Source organism: Grampus griseus, assembly GCF_964374135.1.
Source record: "Grampus griseus genome assembly, chromosome: 2".
Lineage (NCBI taxonomy): Eukaryota > Metazoa > Chordata > Mammalia > Artiodactyla > Delphinidae > Grampus > Grampus griseus.
This window is the reverse complement of record NC_139018.1, coordinates 63,365,291-63,387,178: the sequence shown is the minus strand read 5'-3', so window position 1 is coordinate 63,387,178 and position 21,888 is coordinate 63,365,291. Positions and strand designations below refer to the sequence as shown.

At 42.0% G+C, this 21,888-nt stretch overlaps 1 protein-coding gene across 3 annotated transcripts in view; it reads left to right on the top strand.

Annotated features, from left to right (window-relative positions):
* Positions 1-19,067, top strand: part of PRORP (protein only RNase P catalytic subunit) — a 128,120-nt gene extending 109,053 nt beyond the window's left edge. For all 3 annotated transcript variants that reach the window (XM_082647566.1, XM_082647567.1, XM_082647568.1), the window contains 3 exons: positions 14,554-14,702; positions 17,426-17,621; positions 18,808-19,067. In XM_082647566.1, coding sequence (XP_082503692.1) covers positions 14,554-14,702; positions 17,426-17,621; positions 18,808-18,939 — 477 coding nt within the window. In that variant the 3' untranslated portion in view covers positions 18,940-19,067. The remainder of the gene's footprint in view (positions 1-14,553; positions 14,703-17,425; positions 17,622-18,807) is intronic.
* The last annotated feature ends 2,821 nt before the right edge of the window (positions 19,068-21,888 follow it).

Here is a 21,888-nt window from a genome sequence, read left to right as displayed (position 1 = left end):
TCACTGTTGTGGCCTCTCCCGTTGCGGAGCACAGGCTCCGGACGCACAGGCTCAGTGGCCATGGCTCACGGGCCTAGCCGCTCTGCAGCATGTAGGATCTTCCCAGACCGGGGCACGAACCTGTGTCCCCTGCATCGGCAGGCGGACTCTCAACCACTGTGCCACCAGGGAAGCCCTCCCTTGCTGCTTTTAATATGTTTTCTTTTTATTTGATTTTTGATAGTTTTGGTTAATATGTGGCTTGGTGTGTGTCTCCTTGGATTTATCCTGTATGGGACTGTCTGTGCTTCCTGGACTTGGTTGACTATTTCCTTTCCCATATTAGGGAAGTTTCAACTATAATCTCTTCAAATATTTTCTCAGTCTTTTTCTTCTTCTGGGACCCCTATAATTTGAATGTTGGTGCATGTAGTGTTGTCCCAGAGGTCTCTGAGAGTGTCCTCAATTCTTTTCATTCTTTTTTCTTTATTCTGCTCTATGGTAGTTATTTCTACTATTTTATCTTCCTGGTCATTTATCCGTTCCTCTGCCTCAGTTATTCTGCTATTGATTCCTTCTACAGAATTTTTAATTTCATTTATTGTGTTGTTCATCATTGTTTGTTTGCTCTTTAGTTCTTCTAGGTTCTTGTTAAACGTTTCTTGTATTTTCCCCATTCTATTTCCAAGATTTTGGATCATCTTTACTATCATTACTCTGAATTCTTTTTCAGGTAGACTGCCTATTTCCTCTTCATTTGTTAGATCTGGTGGATTTTTATCTTGCTCCTTTATCTGCTGTGTGTTTTTCTGTCTTCTCATTTTGCTTATCTTACTGTGTTTGGGGTCTCCTTTTTGCAGTCTGCAGGTTTGTAATTCCCGTTGTTTTTGGTGTCTGCTCCCAGTGGCTAAGGTTGGTTCAGTGGGTTGTGTAGGCTTCCTGGTGGAGGGGACTAGTGCCTGTATTCTGGTGGATGAGGCTGGATCTTGTCTTTGTGTTGGGCAGGACCGCATCCGGTGGTGTGTTTTGGGGTGTCTGTGACCTTATTATGATTTTAGGCAGCCTCTCTGCTAATGGGTGCAGTTGTGTTCCTGTCCTGCTAGTTGTTTGGCATAGAGTGTCCAGCTCTGGAGCTTGCTCATCGTTGAGTGGAGCTGGGTCTTAGCGTTGAGATGGAGATCTCTGGGAGGGCTTTCGCTGTTTGATATTATGTGGATCCGGGAGGTCTCTGGTGGACCAATGTCCTGCACTTGGCTCTCCTTTCTCAGAGACACAGGCCTGGCACATAGCCAGAGCACCAAGACCCTTTTGGGAGGTCAGAGGTCTTCTGCCAGTGTTCAGTAGGTGTTCTGTAGGAGTTGTTCCACATGTAGATGTATTTCTGATGCATTTGTGGGGAGGAAGGCGATTTCCACGTCTTAATCCTCTGCCATCTTGAAAGTCTCTCTTACAGAATTTTTATGAGAGGTTTTTTTGGGGGTTTTGCCTTCTCCTTTTGTAGTCTTCGCTTTTTCAGGTTTTTGTTTTCTTTAGTTGTTTTAGAGTCTAACATTTTGCAGGCTCTCCACAGCTGTCTGATAATACTTTGCTGTCTGCTTATGGTTCAAGATGATCTAAAGAGCTGATTGGAAGCTCTGACTGTGCAGGTGGGGCTTGTTGCAGTTGACTTCACCAGCCGGGTGAACTGGGTGGGTCATTTGTTGGGGAGTTCCCAATAATCAGAATCTTTAGGTTTTTTTTCCTTTTTCACTGGTCATACTCCCCAAAGGAGAGTTTTCAGTCCTCTGACTGCAGGGTAAAGGCCTTCCTGCCAGCGTTCTGAGGGCCAATCACGGGGGGAAAATCTGAGTTTCTCTGCGTTTTGCTTTCAATATGCATGCATTCACTTAATCTCTACTTTCAGCATGGTGATCACACTGTCACATGTGCTTGGTATGCCAGGCTAGATTTCCTCTGACTTACCACATCCTCGTAATGAATCTTCAGACTTCCCTCCCCTACCCCAGCAGGGGCAATATGGATGGGGGCAGGGGCACACAAATCTAGGAATCTAAATTTTCTTCAGCAGCTTTTACCTGATTCTCCTTAGTTAACCACACACCCCCATTTAGCCTCCCCCCTTTGCTTCTAGTTCTGGAGTCTTGAGAGGTTGGGTTGGATCTTAGCTGACCCATCTTCAAATTTGACTCCATTGGATCTGCAGGGTTGGTTACCACTTGTCTGTCTGCTTTCTAGCTTCCAGATTTTACTGATGTTGTCTCCCCTCTTATTCTCCATGTTTCTGTGGGTTTGTCATTTTAGAAAGACTCTGTTTTTTGGGAGTTTTATTGGGAGTTTTTTGGGAGTTTTATTGGGAGTTTCAAGTGGGATTAAGTTTAGATGCACATGTTCTTTTTGCCTTCTAAACCTGAACGTTTATGTTCTACTCAACATGTTGAGAGAGAAACACAAAAATCACCCAAGTCTATGATAATACCAAAAGAATCTCTCTTTTCTTTCTCTTTTAAAATTTTATTCTCTTTCCTTTTGTGTTGTTCTTTTTTTGGCGGGGGGGGGGGTGTTTGGGGGGATCAGTAGGGCTTGGGAGGTCTAAATTTACTAATCCAGACTGTACTGTCTAATAATAGCTAATATTTATTGAATATTTTCCCATGTGCTTTGTATCTACATGCATCGAAATTAATCTCCATTATAAGCCAGTTTGTATCTCCATTTTACCAATGTTGAAACAGAGGCTCAAGAGGAAATGTAACAGAGGTCCACACAGCTCTGACCTCGTAGAACCAAAATTTGAACCCAGGCAGCTGGATGCTAAAGATTGTGCTCTTAATTACTATTACTATTTTATTACTTAATCACTATGCTATTAAATAGTAGATATAAATTGGAAAAGTCTCTTTTATGTCTCTGTTAGTTTCGTTTACTGTGTAAACCCTTCTACTGTACAGATAGACAGCTTGGAACATTAACTGGAGATGTCCAAGGTATCTTTTATATACCTAGGTGTTTTATATGTTTTGAACTGACAGGGCTGTTCCAGAAAAAAAAGCAAATTGCTATAGTGTACAATTGTGTATGGCTCTGTACCAAGACAAAAGCTGTGTGAAGCAATGCAGGCATGGAGAAGCTACACAAAATTTCAGTCCTCCAGAGCCCTACTTATCATATTCTTTCTCTTTTAGTCATTAAATGGTGGCTTATGAGCCTGAAAGTGTTTACATACTTTCCCAGTGTGAACAAATTATTCCCTGTACATGGACGGGATCTAGAACCCTAGGATGTTTTTAATTAACCTTTTTTTTTTTTTTTCTTCTTTGTGGTACGCGGGCCTCTCACTGTTGTGGCCTCTCCCATTGCGGAGCACAGGCTCCGGACGCGCAGGCTCAGCGGCCATGACTCACGGGCCCAGCCGCTCCGCGGCATGTGGGGTCTTCCTGGACCGGGGCACGAACCCGTGTCCCCTGCATCGGCAGGCGGACTGTCAACCACTGCGCCACCAGGGAAGCCCTAATTAACTTTTAAAAGTGGAAATTAATATGCATCAGAATAAGTTAATTTAATCTTCCTGAAATTAGTTTTCAGTCTTCAAAATACTATCCTTTCCTGCCTCACAGTGATCAAGGAAACACAGATATTTTACACAAAAACTAAAAAGACCAAAGAATGCATGTAAATGTTTGGAGAAAAGTCACACCATGAGTCAGGAGCCAAATCTGCTGTCTTCTAGTCAGCTCTGACTCTCAGCTGGCTGGGGAAATCCATCCAGCTTAATGTTCTGAACATTTAGAAAATGTTTAATCATTTTCCAAAAGGCTGGATAACTGTGTGGATGCTAATGGCATAGACTGGAGAAGACATGGCAGGCAGGAAACACATCCCACACTTGACAGGATGTTCCCAAGTCAGGAAGGGCATTTCTCTTCCTTAGTAGAATTGTTTCATTGATTAAAGACAACATGAGATCATTGAAATCTCCCTAAAATATCAATGACTAACGAAAGCAGGATATAGGACACGGTGAGTCTCATATAAACCAGTGGGATCATTTATGACATCATAATAAAGTAGTAGTATTTTGTGTATATACTTTCTTCCAAGAGATTGAAAGAGCTTTAGACTCAGTCAGTCATCAGAGTTTTAAATCTGTGCTTAAAGCACATGGTCCCAGAGGTGGGAGCAGGACTCCAGCTCAGTGTCAGCCTCTCCTTTCTGGAACTATGCCACCAGGCTTATGAAATTTCCACTCCTTGAATACCATCCAGTGAAAGCTTCCCCCTCTCTCCTCACCCCAGCTTCTGCTGCTTCTCTAAAACACTTCCTTTTCTCACCTTCTTCCAATACTCCTATCTTCATTAAATGCTCATCTGGATCTTACACGGTATACAGCGCTTGAACAGTTCAGCAAGGAAATATCATTGACCTTTAAGTAAAGAGTGATATTTCTTCCTTCCACTCTCTCTGGCAAGCAGCAGTAACTCTCAAACGTAGAACTGAGACTGAGACTACCAGTGAGTAGCTGGCAGATGAAAACATGTGAGAGCCTTGAGCCACAACCTTGGTGAGTTTCCTGCACTCTCCTCCTTGGTGGCATTTCCAGAGGTACACAGAAAAATGGTGAATTCAGCATTCACTCAAGGACTATTTCTGAGACAGGGATTCTCTTTCCAAAACATAGTTCAAGAGAAAAGTGAAAGGAACAAAGACAAAGAAGAGAAAGAAACTGAATATTAGCTTACCTGCAGCCTGTAGGAACATAGAAACAAGTAGAAAACTCCATTGTTCTAGTATAAGTTATGACTTCCCTTGTTTCTTCTGCTGTTAACTTTGTGGAATGCACAGTGCATCAGTTACAAACACTGTGTTTGTGGTCTTCTGAGTTTGACAACACTGCCTCCATAGAGTTCATCAATCATTGTGCCCTGAAGTGGTTTCATTTTGTCTTAGTTTGTAGGAAACAATTGTCAAAATTAATTAATGCATGAAAGAAAATGATCCAAAGAGTCTTTATTTTCTTTTCCTACTTTCTCTTGTCTGCCTTTGACTTAACACCATCATATCCTGAAAGACACCCAGACTCCAATAGGAAACCCCCCCGGACCATCCATCCTAGTTCACGCCCCATGTTGCCATGAGGTTGTCTTTAGTGAAGCAATAGCATAAAAAGTGGACATGTGTTTCCTGGCTTTAGGGTTCCAAATGACCAGTGTGTAACTGGTGTGTAATTGGTATCTTTTCATGTTGGAACAATATGCAGGCTATTTGTGGTTGTTTTAAGAATTTCTCTTTAATTTTTTATGGAATTTTAAGTTTTTCTACTTATAAATAACTCAAAGTAGTCTCTTTAATGTCAACATTCTGTTTAAAATTAATCTGCTTTCCTTCCCCAGCTCAGATGCTGAACTACAGGGGTGGGTGTGTGTGTGTGTGTGTGTGTGTGTGTGTGTGTGTGTGTGTGTGTGTGTGTGTGTGTAAAGAGGGGGCAGCTCAAAGATGAAATCACCTCATGTCCTCCTTGGTGTGAGCACTTGCATGGCTTTATCTGAGAAAAGTGAGGCCTCCAAAAGCTTAGACCCATCGAGTGCATGAGGCCTTGCTCCTCAAACATGCTACCTGGTTGCAGTTTGCACCTATAACAGCTTCTAACTGTTTCCAGGGAGAATAATTTCTACTTTAATCAAGCTCCCCTTCTGTGTCAGATCTTTAAAGAAAACTATCCAGGGCTGAGTGCAAGAATCTTCAAACTTTCCTTGGTTCCTGAGAGCAATTGACACTCATTCATTTCACACATCGAATAGCAGCATCAGAAGCTGCCAGGGAATGACACTGGGTGCAGTGTCCACGGAGTGCTGGGCTCTAACAGCAGAAGAGAATTGGGGGGCTGCTCCTAAGGCTAAGATAAGTAGAGCTTCTCACAGTTCCCTCACTGATTCATTAAAGGGGGGCAGGGAGGTTGGACAGAAGGTGGAGAGAGAGGTAGTTGAGGAAGGAAACAGACTTCAGCACTAAAATGCAGCCCCCTGGGACCACCTTATCAAATAGACCCCTAGGTGTTTCCTGAAGTCATTAAAAGGAAGAGACATTGTTAGAAAGAGCCTTCCCTGAAAGCCAGGTGGTTTGGAGATCATTTCTCCAAAAATCTTTTCATTTTACAAATTGCGAGTGATGACATTTTACACGTTTGTTGATGATGACTTGATAAATGACAACGCTGTTAAGGAGGGTCGGGGGCACCTTATTCACATTTTAGAATTAAAGAGATCTGAACAAATAAATGAGATAGGAATTTGGAATTCCTGACTCAGGCCAGAACCCCAAACCACAGATCTTATACTATGTAAATACCAATTTGGACTGGTATCTTTAATAGTAAATAGATAGAGTGATATTAGATGACTGATGTTTCCATTATGGTTCCACCTGGAAATGCCTTTTGACCAAATGTTTACGTGGAGCAAGGGGCAGCCGATCGATTGTTATCCCGATCATTATCCCACACTGCAGCCAGGATGCAGAGGGCTGTACATCGTCCCATTGTCCCCACTGCTGCCACCTCCAGCCTCGCCTGGGCTTTTGCGCTTTTACATCCGCAGTCCGCTTGGCTCCCACTCCCAGTCTCGCGCCAGCTGCATCTCATCTGCGCCACAGGCAGCCCTCAAGCCTCCTCTACCACCCCCTCCAGCCTCCCTGGGCCACTGACTCACGTGTGGCACACAGAAAATGGAAGCTATCAGGAGAAATGACCTCACGTGTTGACGTAGTCACCGCACACAGGTGCACCAACCACGCAATCAAACCAACGAGCCTGTGCTCAAACTCACCTCGGTGCAAGAGGTATTCTCATTGCCTGTTCTCTAGATCTCCCCCTTTCTCAGAACCTTGTTCTCGCAATTATCCCTTCTATGCCTGTATCTTCAGCCTCTACCTTGCTATTGACTTTTCCTGACCAGAAGAGAAACATTCTCAAGTCTATTCCATCTTAAAAAAACAAAAACAAAACCTCTTCCTTACTCAGTGAAGCTTCTGGAAGGTTGGAGGTTCTAAAGAGGCCACACCACTCAGTATCTGAAATGAAAAGCATAATTGATTGCGATTTTTGGTAAGCAAAAAAGAGCCGTGCTTGTAAGACAGTCTCTCTGGACAAAGCAGACTGCAGCTTTATAGAGAGAGTTTAGGAAACCAAGTGAATTCGCCATCCTGCCCCCCATGGCATCATCAAAGTGCCGCCTCTGGGATGCAGGCCATGTTTTGGTGTTTCTGTAGCGCTGATGCCTCATCTCTCCTTCCTTCTTGAAACGCTCCTTATAGTCTTTCTGAGAGACTGGTCACTGTCTCCTGGTTTTCTTCTATCTCTCTGGCCATTCCTCAGCTTCCATGAATGGCTTTTCTTATAACTCTATCATTTAAGTAATAGTATTCCTCAGTTTTCATCCTCTGCTCCTTTCCTTCTGAGTCTGTTAGACCTCTTCCATTTGCTGATGGCGCCTGCCCATATGTGTTTCCTGATGACTCCAAATCTTTATTTTATCTCAAAGCCCTCTCCTAAATGAGTCACCTGACTGGCTGCCCATTGGGCATCTCCCGCCTGTGGATATCACGAGCTCCACCTCTCATAGACCCTGTCTCGCTGCCATCATCCATCCAGTTGTCCAACTCTTCTTTGGTTTATTCCTCTCCCTGTTTCCTACATTCAGTCAATGACTAAGTCTGATCAGTTCTGCTTTACTCACAGAGGGCTCCCTTCTCTCCATCCTTACTGCCAGCACCTCAGTTCTCATTATCTGTTACCTGAATTACTGCAGAACCCCCCTTACTTGATCTCCCTATTCTAGTCCAGCCTTCTTGCAATCCACAATTTTGACCTCTCTAAATGGGTAGTCATGTCACGCTCCTGTTTAAATCCTTTGTTTTTCTCCACTGCTTTTAGGTGGTAAAAGATTCCTTATCATGGTTTACACGGACCCCTGTGATCTGACCCCTACAGTCATTTCCAGCCTTATATCTCACACTCCCTGTGTCAACCTCCCACACCTCGGCGGTTCCCTGAATTCAGCACGCTAATAAAGAGCCCCCACCTTCAACATGCTGCTTCTTGTCCTTGGAAACTCCCATTCCTTGCCCGGATTAATTCATCTGAAAACACAGCTCAGCCGTTGCTTCCTTCGTGGCGACTTCCCTGACCACTGTCCCTACCCCTGGTCTGATTTAAGTGCCCATTCTTTGTCCTCCTCCTTAGCACTTTTTACATCACATTACAGTCATTTGACTGCAACCTCCTGGAGGCTAGGGATAAATGTGTCTTTATATCAGTATCTGCATCCCCAGTACCCTCTGCCTAGTGACTGACAGAGAAGTTGTTCATTTTTGATGAATGAACTGACCTTTTCACTTTATCAGGGCCACAATTTTAAATGTACACATGCACACTCATACATACCAAAAAACCCTTGAATCTGATCAAGTCTCTAGGTCTAACTACCAATTTATAGGAAACATAGAAAGACTAGAGAATATGTTACATGATACCACAGGGATGCTGTTAGCAAAATCTAAATGTGGGAACTTGCATCAGACTAGCCTCTGCATTTCTTTAACTGCAGTCAAGCAATCGCAATGTATGGAGTTCTTTTAGATGCCGATTTTTTTAAAAAGTATGTAACCTAGAGAAATGTAAATACTGATTGTATGTTTGATATTAAGGAATTATTGTTAATTTTTTTAGATGTGATAATGGTATTATGCTTATTTTTTTAAGAGTCCTTATATTTAGAAATACATTCTGATATATTCACAGTTGAAATGATATGATGTCTAGGATTTGTTTCAGAATGATCCGAGGCAGAAGTAGGTGCGGATATAGATGAAATTGGATTGGCCGTGACCTGATAATTGTTGAAGCTGGGTGATGGGCACATCATGCTATTCTGCTTATTTTTGTTTGTATTTAAAATTTTCTGTAGTAAAACTTTTTATTGTGGTAAAACATGCGTAACGTACGATGTATCATTTTAACCATTTTCAAGTGTATGATTCAGTGGCATTAAGTACTTTACGTTGTTGTGCAACAATCCCCGTCATCCATCTCCAGAACTTCTTCATCTTCCCAGACTGAAACTCTGTCCTCATTAAACAATAACTCCTTATTTCCCCTTCTCTGGCCCCTAGCAACCACCATTCTATTTTCTGTCTCTGTGAATTTGACTACTCTTAGGTAACTCGTATAAATGAAATCATACAATATTCATCCTTTTGTGTCTGACTTATCGTCTTCAGGGTTCATCCAAGACCAAACTGGGCCTTCATAGGAAGGATAAAGGAGTATGTGACAAATATCCATGTGTACAGAATGGTCGGTATCCTGGAAAAGGCCATCCTCCCCTTGAGACTCTGAACAGGGATTAGGTTTAAATGAGAGAGATGTGGAAGAGTTTCCTTGAGCTTAGGGCAGTCCTGATGACAGAAGCCAAGATCCACTCTGGGGGACTTCCGTGGTGGTGCAGTGGATAAGACTCCATGCTCCCTGGGGCTTCCCTGGTGGCGCAGTGGTTGAGAGTCCGCCTGCCGATGCAGGGGACACAGGTTCGTGCCCCGGTCCGGGAAGATCCCACATGCCGCGGAGCGGCTGGGCCTGTGAGCCATGGCCGCTGAGCCTGTGCATCTGGAGCCTGTGCTTCACAACAGGAGAGGCCACAACAGTGAGAGGCCTGCGTACCGCAAAAAAAAAAAAAGACTCCATGCTCCCAATGCAGGGGCCCCGGGTTTGATCCCTGATCAAGGAACTAGATCCCACATGCATGACACAACTAAGAGTTTGCATGCCACAACTAAGGAGCCCGTGTGCCACAACTAAGGAACTGGCAAGCCACAACCAAGGAGCCTGCCTGCTGCAACTAAGACCCGGTGCAAGCAAATAAATAAATACTAAAGGGAAAAAAAAAAAAGATCCACTCTGGGATGTTCTCAACCTGGAGAACCCAGAGATGGTGAGGACAGTTCTGGACTTGCCTAAGGAGTCTGGAATCTGAGCCACACAGTAGAGCAAAATGCACAGTACAGCTGATTCTAGAGAATATTTAAAATTCCAAATTGATTCCAGAACTCTGGGTATTCAGTATCTCAAGGTTAAGCTGGAATCAGATCTCACCCACCTCCCCTCCCACATTGCTCCTTAAGATGTCTAAAGGATGATTCTCCAAAGACCAGAAGAGTAAAAACAAGTTGCAGCTTAATATTTGGTGCAAACATTTTCTGGTTTGGCTTCTATTCTAATTTGTTTTGTCTCTGGTAGGAATACATAAGAGGGTTTTTTTTTTTTTTAATTCATAAGTGACATTACTCATAAGTGACTTACTTTTGGTGTAAAACTTCTGAAAGGTAGTTCCTGAGCTTAGGGTAAAAATACAATTGGCAGAGCTACATGTGGTAGAAATAAGTGCATAGGGATGCTCAGGAAATAGAAAAGCTGCCTGAGAGGTGGGAGAGGCCAATGAGAGCAAGAGCTTTTCTGAGTAATCCTAAATAGCAAGTGTAACTTCCTCTCCCTATTCTTAACTTTTTACCTCCCCCTCTGCAGTCTCTGACATTTCCTGAGTTGTGTGGACTGTAGATCTTCAAAACTCTAAAGTCTTTGGGATTTGATGTCTACAGACATTAGAAGTTCTATGCCAGTTCTTCCAGCAAGATAGCTATAATCAATATGCCTCGTATATAGGAATATTCATTACAGGATAAGTTCAGGAAGGAGGGTTTTGGAAACAACCCAAATATCCATCGACATGAATAGATAAACAAAATGTTGTGTATACACACAATGGAATACTATTCAGGCTTAAAAAGGAATAAAATTCTGGTATGTGCTCTGTCTTTTAATTGATGTATTAAAACCCTTTATATTTTATGTTATTATTGATACGTTAGGGCTTACGCCTGCCATTTTGTTTTCTATCATCTCTGTTTTCTGTTTCTGTTTTATTTTTCCTGCCTTCCTGTGGGCTACTTTAACTTTTTTTAGAATTCCATTTTTATGTGTCTATAGTGGGTATTTTGTTTTGTTTTTTAATCATGTTTTTGAGTATACTCTTTGTATAGCTTTTTTTTTTTTTTTTTTTTTTTGCGGTACGTGGGCCTCTCACTGTTGTGGCCTCTCCCGTTGTGGAGCACAGGCTCCAGACGCTCAGGCTCAGCGGCCGTGGCTCACGGGCCCAGCCGTTGCGCGGCATGTGGGATCTTCCCGGACCGGGGCGCGAACCTGTGTCCCCTGCATCGGCAGGCGGACTCTCAACCACTGCGCCACCAGGGAAGCCCCTGTATAGCATTTTTAATGGTTGCTCTAGGTATTACATGTGTATACACACACACACACATATAACATTACAGTCTCCTGGTGTTATCACTCCAGCAGGTTTTCTGTGTTGCTAGACTGCGTCTTTTCTGGTCCTTTGGCTAATGAGAACTGGCCTTTGTTGGTCTTTTTTTTTGTCTGCATCCATTGGCATTTCCAGGTTGCTGGCTTCTTGATCTCCAAGTATAGGATATATGAGGCAAAAAGGAAATCCAAGCAACACCAACATGTCATTCCTCACGTCCCAAGGTCCCTAGCCAGTCTACCTTTTTGTCTCTACTTTTCAAAGTCTTACGTTTGTTTTATATATAACATCTGGGGTTTTAGTTGTACGTGGTGGAAGAAATAGGGAAAAGTACATCCACTCCATCTTCCCAGAAGTGGAAATTTCTCCCCATTTTATTTTTGATCTAACATAGAATTAAGGTGAATTTACTTTTTCTTTACTATTCTGAGTATACCTATGACTCTGACCCAGCCCACTGGACCCAGCCTTGGAATTTACCCCAGAGGAAGTAGGCTCATAGCTAGATTGTCCACAGAATTTCAGGCAAGTGCCTCTATTCCATACACTCATCTTTCTTTCCTGTGTCTTTATTCTCCCTTGTTTGCATCATTCTCAGAGAGCTGCTACTAGTAGAGACCTCTCAGCCACAAGATGGTGCCTCAGAGTAGTTCAGGGTAAGCCTTTTCTGCTGGTCCTTGGGCCCCTACGTTTAACTTAATATTAGTAAACGCAAGGCTATTTATCTAAGCCAAGGTATAGATGTGAAGACCCAATTGTGTTTTTCTTTAAGCCATGTCTTCTCAAATGCATGGAATCAGTATCAAAAATTGGTTTTGTTTGATTTTTTTTTTGTATCTTTACAATAACTTTGTGGGAATTCATATAGGAATTTTTAGAAAGCAATCGTCATTCCTCTTAATGAATCCAGTTGTCATTTTGTATCTGGGCTCGGTGAAAATAATCTGTAATCTCAGCATAGCTTTAATAAAGGAATGTTATAAATGCACTTTGAAGGAGATGCACTCTCAATGTCTTTTGGGGTGTTTGAATCCATGAACCAAACTTTTTTAGTGAAGATGTTTACTTTTAATTACTAACCCAACTTTTAAAATAGTGGCTTATAAGATTATGTAAAAATGCATGGAAATAATAGACTGGCAAAAACATGTTAGCAGTCTTTGGGTAGTGAGGTATGAGTGATTTCTTCTTTCACCTTCTTGTCTATATTTTTCAAGTTTTCAATAATGAGCTACTTTTATGAGATTAAAAATAGAGGTAGTCATATTCCTCAGCTAATCAGAAAATGTTTATTAACCATCCAGTATATGTAGAGCCATCTTCCCAGGCTTGACAGTTGGGTAAGAAAATTATTAGGCACTCCCTCACTAAAGGCAGGGGCCATGTCTTTCAAAATTTTGTAAGCTGTGATACCTACCATGTGCCTTATACATAGAGAGGCCTGGGAAATAACTGTTGAATGAACACAGAAACCATTATTCATAGCTTTGAAGGGAAGAATTTTATTTTACTGGTCATAAAGCTTTGGGTCAGAGTCCTCACACTGGTCTTGATACACTTCTCTGCTTGAGTATCAGCTCACATTCAGTGGCCAACTTGTGTCTATTCTGTCCTTTAATTCTAGAACTAAGAATTCATGATAATAAAACTCACTACTGTTTCCTAAAATAATAAGATTAGTAATGGAGTTGGATGGGCCAAAAAAATACATAAATCCAAAGCATTAAACAGTAATTTAAAAATTCAGCCCTTGTTAATTCATTATTAGACTAACAGGAGTCTGCATGTGTATTAGACATAACAGGTACTCAAGCAATATTTGACAACTGACCAAATAAATAAATGAAATTTTATTGATCAGAGAATTTTAAATAATATCCTGAAAGTCTACATGGGAAGAAATTTATGAGTAAGGGGAAGCTAGACTAAAGAAAATGCCTTTTCTAACCAAGACCCAAGAAAATTAAGGATTTCTTCAGTGACTTTCAACTTGTGATTTTCGTAGGCCCAGCAGTTGTTGTTTTCTTTTTAAAAAAAATTTTTTAAAATTTTATTTACTTTTGGCTGCGTTTTGTCTTCGTTGATGCACATGGGCTTTCTCTAGTTGCGGCGAGTAGGGGCTACTCTTGGTTGTGGTGTGCAGGCTTCTCATTGCGGTGGCTTCTCTTGTTGCAGAGCATGGGCTCTAGGGTACACGGGCTTCAGTAGTTGTGGTGCGTGGGCTCAGTAGTTGTGGCACATGGGCTTTGTTGCTCCGCAGCATGTGGGATCTTCCCAGACCAGGGATCGAACCAGTGTCCCCTGCACTGGCAGGCAGATTCTTATCCACTGCACCACCAGGGAAGTCCCAGCCCAACAGTTTTTATAAATTACAGAACTTTTATACTTCTGATACACTATTATATAACTTAAGTTATAGTTTTTCATTAGCTTTTTACATATTATACTTAGTAATATCCATTAATAGCTTAGTGTAATAGGTTGTACATAAAAGTAATCTATGGACTTTTCCTTATGAAATAATGAATGTAAGCAAGCTCACCAAAGTACTAGATTTACTAAAAATCCCAGTGTAAACTTTTGAGAGGAGTTCATGTGCGCACAACACATGTGGAAAGTGGAGAGAATGGGGAGTAGATTCACTGAGTGGAAAATAAGCTAGAGAATGGAAATTGACAGACCTTTGGGAGGAAAAAGGGATTTCAGTGAAAGGTAGCAGTCTCAGCAGAGTCATGACATGGAAAAGTTGACTGAAAAGTCAGTATTCTGGCCATTTACAAACTTAAAAAAAAAAAGTAGAACACTTTACTCAAATGAAAGCCTATGCAGAATACCAATATATAAATACTGTATACAAAAGCTGAGCTGTTTGGGTTGAAACAAGGTTGGGAGTGTGTAGGAACCAAACCCCATCCTTCTTAGTCCCCCTGCCTCTATCCCCATGGACTCTAGGGAACACGGTCTATGCTTAGAAACCTCCCCAGGTATCCAGTGTAGCCTGGCCGGTGGGCAGGTGTTAGACATTAAGTTGTGACAAGGGAGCATTTTCCTCATGCTTATTTGCAAAGATGGACTGTTATTTTAAGGAATGTTTTCTCACCTCTTACCGGAAAAGACTATTTGACCATTGAGATTACCATCTGCAAGAATCAATCCCCTTACTTGAGATTCTTCCCTTGACCCTCTTGGGGACTGGCTTTGTGTTTTTTAGCTCTTAGATGTGGTCTCTCAACTAGCCAAGCAGAATCTTCAAGTGCTGGTCCTGGGCCGGAAGCATATGTTAAAGCAGAATTCCCGGTGGAGGAAGGATGATATGGAAAAGGTGCAAAAGCAAGCCAGCTTTTTTTTTGCTGACAACATGTAGGTATTGAAGTTATTAAGTGAGTTACACTAGGCTCCAGTCATCTACTTGTTACCTATTTTTTGCCATTTTTAAAAGTGCATGTGTGTGTACGTATGTATGTATGTATATATATATTCAGCCTCATTCCAAAAAAAAAAATTTAAGACAGCTTACAAAAATATAGTTTTTACAGCAGGATAAACTTAGATAGATGAGGAAATCAGGTTAAAGGAGAAATAAGTTAAAGCCCAAAATGAGATTAGTATACAGAATGCATGCCATAAATTCCTAAATAGATCATTTAACAAATATTTTACAAATACGAGCACCTTCTGTGTTCTTGGAGAAACAGCAGTGAACAAGACCAAGTCCCTGCCCTCTTGTGACTTAACAGTAAACAAATAAACAGGTAATGTAATTCCAGGCAGTGATTAAAGCTGTGAAGACCATGAAGCAGAGTAAGGAGCTGGAAGGGGACTAGGTCGGGGATAGGTCAGAGGGGAGTGGAAAAAGCCTTTGGGAGGGGGCAGATCTGAAGGGAATGAGTGAGTCATTTGAGAAAGGGGGAAGGGTGGTGGGAAGAAGCTACCAGGCAGAGGGAACAGCAAGTGTTGAAAAGGGCCTGAGGCAGGAATGAGGAAGGCTGGCAGGCCAGTGTGGATGGGCTGGGGGCAGCAAGAGGGAAGGTAGTCAGTTCTGAGGTCCGAGAAAAGGCAGGGACCACATTGCAGAGTTCCTCGTGGGCTGTGGATTTTATTCTCAATGTAAAGGGAATGTTGCTATGAGCTACAGCTTCCCAGGAAGCCAAAGGAACATGGAAAACATGGTCAGCGACAAAATATACAGTGTCCACAGAGTATGAAAAAGCAGCTGATCGGAAGGAGCACAGATCCACAACAGCACGTATTAACTTTCAGCATGCGTTTAGGTTTTCACACTGTTCATGCCGACAAAGGTTTACTTCCAACTTTGCACGGATAATGAGCGCACCTCAGCCCCACGTCTAGGTTTCATTAGATTGAATGTTATAACTTCAAGGTTTGTCAGTATTCCCCAAATCATTTCTTCTTAAAAAGGTCAAATGGGGGAATTCCCTGGCAGTCCATTGGGTAGGACTCGGCACTCACTGCCGTGGCCCAGGTTCAATCCCTGGTCGGGGAACTAAGAATCCTGCAGGCTGCACAGCGCGTTCCCCTCCTCCCCCGAAAAGAAAGGTCAAATGGCATTCAGTGCACAAAGCTGGAAGCTAACCCCTGCTTCAGATCCCAAACCAAATCCCATTTTTCTTTAGCTAAGCCCTTTTATTTATTCATGGGAGGGGGGTGCTTCCATCTCTCCAGGACTATAAGACAATAATAATGCTCTTCATGCAGTCACCTTAGGCAATACTGGGTAAACCTTAAGAGCGCAGGCTTGGGAATGAATCCACCCAGGTTTAAATCATGACCCTGCCGCTTCCTGTCTGGGAAGGCGTTTCCCTTCTCTCTGTTTTCTTTTCTTCATATGCAACCCTCATGAGGATTAAATGAGAAGATAACTTGCAAATCATACAGCACCAAGTACATGGCAGGTGTGTATGTTTGTTGCTGTCACCATCATCATTATTCTTCTTAGGTGGAAGAACTGGATAAATGCAGTGTTATAACCAAGAAGCCTGTTGGAAATTGGTCTCATGTTTGGTTTGGAGCCTGTATTTATTGCATACACTGAAGTTCCCAACCCGGTTGTAAAGATTGACTCAGGGACATTCTATGGCTTTGGATTTGAGTATTTACATTTGTAACATTAACTCTGTTTTCCATTAATGTGCCGAAGAAGCCTGTTCAACCACGCGGTAGAGAGAGCAGTATAGTGAATCCCCACGTGGCTGTCGCCCCGCTCCAACAGTCAACATCATTTGTTAACCTTGCTCCATACAACCTCCACATGTTTTCTCTTTTCTTTTCCTCTCTCTTTTTCCTGGAGATTTTTCAGACAGATCCCAGTTGTTTTATCATTTCACTTGAAATACGTCAGTATAAGGTAAACTTTAAAGGGTCCACTTCGGGTCATTTGGATCAAGGCATAGGGCTTATCACATGTTGCTGTCCAGATCTCCTGAGCCAAGGTAGCCACCACTGTTTCTACAGCACATGTATTCAAGTGGTCAGCGCTGATGTTGAGGGCCCATTGGCGGCTTTGTGCTCCTGGCTCTTCTCAAGTTGGAGATGCCTTTGGGTGCTGATCTACAGCAGGATGTGTAGATGTGCAGGATGACTACCCAGAAGCTGCTTGGGGATAACCAGTTTCCGCTTTGAGGTCAGCCCCTTACTTTTGCAAGAAATTTTCATCCTGCCCTGTTAGTATTATGAATTTGAGTGAGGAAAGGAGACAGGGAAAGGTGTGCTCTGTGGTGGATGAAGCAGATAGGAAACACACCCTGGGAACACAGAGACCCAGCTTTTGAGTATGAAGAGAGAATTACTGTTAGAGTCCTCCATTCTAGTGGAAGAGCTCAGTTGAGCTGCTAAGAATCCCTAGCATTAGCATTCCTTTCCCCTTAGCCTTCCATCTGTGTTCTAGATAGTGTTGTCTACCAGCTAGGACTTGCAGGCGGCTCTTACGTATCACTGAGATCATGTCAGTTAAGAAAGCAGAACACTTCTGAGGAAAGCGAGTAAGAAAACAGCATGGTGAAGAATGCTGTTCTTTGCCTCTTTGGGTGTGTGCTTGACTGTGTTCTTTCTTATGCCTGACTCAGCTCAGAGGACGATCCATTCCTTCTGTATGCCACACTGCACTCGGGGGACCACTGCAAGTTTATCACAAAAGATCTGATGCGGGACCACAAGGCCTGTCTGCCTGATGCCAAGACCCAACGCCTGTTCTTTAAGTGGCAGCAGGGACATCAGCTGGCAATTGTTAGTAGGCATCCGGGATCAAAAATAACATTTCAGGTATGTTACCTGTTCTCTACATAATGTCAGCAGAGCCAAGTAGATAGTAAGAATGCGGCATAGTCAAAGAATGTTGCAACTAGTTCTCAATGTTTCATTTTACTTTTAAATATTGATTGATTGACTGATTGATGTATTTGGCTGCACTGGGTCTTAGTGGCGGCATGCATGCAGGATCTAGTTCCCTGACCAGGGATCGAACCCAGGCCCCATGCACTGGGAGCACAGAGTCTTAACCACTGGACCACCCGGGAAGTCCCTCAATGTTTTATTTTTCTCAGCTTTAGTTTGGTATTTGGAATTACCCAGATCCTAGAAACACAGAGTCTACCAGAGCAAAGTTTTCATAGGCCAACCCCACGTTAATTGACATATTGAAAACACCTGGAATGTCATCAGTTGTGACATCAGTTATGTCATCAATTATAAATCCTCATATGTGTTTTTTATTCTCCTGTTTATTTGCAGTAGCTCAAAATTCCTTATTCCTTATGGTTCATCATAAGTTCTATTTCTGCTAAATAACTCCTTTTTCCTGTTTAATCCACTGCTGTGGCACAGTCTCAATTGAGTTCTTTTTTGATTCTAGTTTAAATACCTGTAAGTACAAGGATTCCTCCTGTGTGAAAGCAAAGGGAGAAAATCTAAAGGCGAGTTACTACAGAAAAATACACTAGCCAATGATAAATATGGTCCAGTGGTCAAAAAATATGTAAAACAACATTTATAGGAAATATGGTATCAAATTACCACAGAGATACAGTCACTAACAGTTCTGTTAGTTTCGAGCGTACAGCAAAGTGATTCAGTTATACATATATGTGTATATATATATATATATATATATATATATATATATTCTTTTTCAGATTCTTTTCCATTATAGGTTATTACAAAATATTGAGTATAGTTCCCTGTGCTATACCGTAGGTCCTTGTTGTTTACCTGTTTTACATATAGTAGTGTGTATGTGTCAATCCCAACTCCTAATTTATCCCACCCCCTACGACCCCCCACCCCCGGCATTCATCTTCACAGAATTAGCTGCTCTTTCAAAATCCATTGTTAAGTAAGACAGAGAATACATCTCTGAAGCAAACTGAGAAGCTGTCAGAAGAGAAAGGGAAATGGCTAGGTATTCCTTTAGTGTTGTTCTCAATGTATGGTTCCCTTTTAAATTCAACAGCATATTCTCATCTATGACACCGTGGTGCAAACAACGGGAGACTCGTGGCACATACCTTATGATGACGACGTGGTGGAAAGATATTCCTACGAAGTGCCAACCAAATGGCTTTGCCTTCACCGGAAGACATAAAGACTCTTACCCCCATGCTAAACTTGTGTTTGGGTGTCCTCCTGGTTGACATCAGAGCTCTTAAGTTGATGGTTGATGCTTGTTTAGAGCATTGCTTCTGTCCTGTCTGATCCAGTTTGTCCTGTTTGGTCCAGTTGGTTTGCATATCAATAAATTGATTTTTTAATTAAATAAGATATATCTTTTCATAACCGGTTGCATTTTTCCCCCTAACATTTGTTAGGATTTGAGGCTTATCCAAAGTTGGGGAACTTGGTACAGAGTGATACCTACCTTTCTCCTATTGAGCCAGCTATTCCGCTTACTTGGGCAACAGGGTCTTCTGGTATCCATTTTGCTACCCTTCCAGGTCCACCAATAGCAGAACCAATCCATCTGGCCCTGGACTCTGGGTTGTTTGTAAACCATTTCTCCATTTCTGATATCATCTCATCCTCTCATGTTATCTCCTTCCCACACTGAATCACTTGTGGTCCTCTCTGATGAGCTGGCCCAGATGTCAGAGGTGTATTAGCAACTTCTACTTATCACCCAATGATTTGGGTTGGAGGAAAGGGGGCAATTCCTTCTCTTTAGATTATGAATGTTTCTTCTTCATCCTATAATGCCTTTTCCAGACTAATTCAACATTTTGTGAACACTGTTAATTCCATCACTTGGTATGAGGGCTTTCTAAAGTATATAGATTATTTTCATTTTATCAAGTTTGACTTACTTTACCAAAGTGAGTAAGTTGTTGCCTCTCTGTTTTACTCCCTTGATAGGCAGCTTATATCTTGATTTTAGCTGAAAATATTCGTGTCTGTAACACTTCATAACAGTTCTTTCCTTACTCATACGTACTATACAATTTGATATTCAAGAGCAGACAAAACCAGTCTATGGTGATAAAAATCAGAATACTAGTTGCCTGAGGAAAAGGGCACAAGAGAATTTTGTGGGGGTGATGGAAAGTTCTGAGTGGTGCTGACATAGGTGTATGTATGTATTAGTCAAATTCATCACACTAAACACTTAAAATTGATGCATTTACAACAACGTAACTGAAAAAAGTATGTTAGCATAAAAGTTATTTACATGAAAAAACAATGACTTCATTTATATCAAACAATGTACATGGATATAAGTAAGGTGTGTATTATGCACAGAGAGACAATCCAGGAAAAACAGAGGAGGGGATGTTTTACCTCCTTACGCCATTGTTGGATTCAACACTGCTGCCTCCTAGAGGAAGGGGCTCTCCAGACAAGTGCCTGATAAATTGAGGGCATTGAAAGATGCTGAGAATCGGAAAGCTCTCATAAATCCAACCTGTTTATTTTCTAGATTTCATGAACTACCTACTTAGAACACTGTGCTTGCAGCGAGCTAAACTTTTTTTTAAGAAACTACCCTAGTTTTAAGAAAATTAGGAAAGAAAGCATTTGTTAAATAAGCTTGTCTAAAAGCTTAATGCAAATTCCTCACAAGTTGCTCTAGAGATGGGAGAGGATACAAAAAGAATCGTAGAACTTCAGAGCAGGAGTGAACCTTGAAGAACATAAAGTCCTACAGTCGCATTTTATAGAGCAGGAATAGACTCAGGAAGATGCAATGGCTCCCTTGGATCCCACAGCTAGTTAGTAGAGACATTTCAACCATAACCCAGCTCTTCTGATTCTCAAGTCAAATAGTCTTTCTTCTACTGTACACTGTAACTTAGACTAGAGTAGTTCATAAAAACTCAGACAGACTGAATGGTAGAGCATCCGGTATGTAGGTTTAGAAACTTTGTTAGCCACATAAGAGAAAGTGGGGAGAATGAGAGGAAGGGAACAGGCAGGACGACCTCTTCAAGGGCCCACGTTTCCATGGTGGCTCATCAGGGTAGAAAATTGGGTTAGAGAAACTACATTATTTTTGAACTCTTTAATACCATTCCAAAACAAAACCCTAATTTCTGCTTGAGGTAAATTGAGGTGCATCTGTCACTTGTCCGGGAGCAGGGCAATTCTAGGGCGCTCAGAATCAATCGCACTGACACGGGACCTTGGAGAGTTCAGGGATTCTCTGAATGGAGGCAGCTGGTACCCAACACTTAGGCTGCCTTCTGTATTCTGATCACCTGAGTGAGACAAAAGCTACCTGTCTAATTCAAGGTCCCAGACACAGTGGGAAGAAGGAATTCTTTAAAAACCTGTGCCCTGGATTGAGAGTATCTTTAAAGTTGGCCAGCCATGAACAATGAAAGCTTTGAAAGGGCACTGACTCTGCCACTGAAAAGTGTGTCTAAAATGCTTTGTGCTTCCCTCTGGCATGCTCCTGAATTTATACTCTCTTTTCCTCCTGCTGTTCTCAGACCCAGTAAAGAGAAAATCACAAAGGAGAAGCCTGAGCTCATTCTCCCAGGGCTCTGCTGGGACTACCTCACCTCAGGTGCCTTGTTCTTCACATTAAATGAATTTTTCTCTTCAAGTTTGCACTTGAATATAATTACTGCTTCCCTGTTCCTTTAGCAGGTTTCTTGCTTTTTAAAAAAACTGTCCTAAGGTGCTATAAAATGCATATGTGTTCACATTAGATTTCTTTTTCCCTGATAGCTTCATTCTAGAGCAGGCATGGAAAGGAAGGGTATGTTATGTAGGCACCTGAATTCTGGCCTATCATGGTGAGTCTTATCTTTGCTAAAAATCAAAATTATTCGGGATACTTGAGGTCAAAGCTAAATGAAGTGTAGATCAGGTACTTTGCCCATCCTTCAGCGACTTGGAATTTCTAGAGTGAGGAACATCTAAGGGAATGCTTGTGGGAATGACTGGGAGTGGAGGAACATAGACCACTCTGATGAAATTGTGGGATTTGGATTTGGGTTCTTTCAGGGCTGGGACTTAAGCAGAACTAAGAGTTCTTAGTAAGTGGGACAAGGCAGCTGCTGGAGCCTCCTATAACCCCAGGGTGACAGTAGGGTTG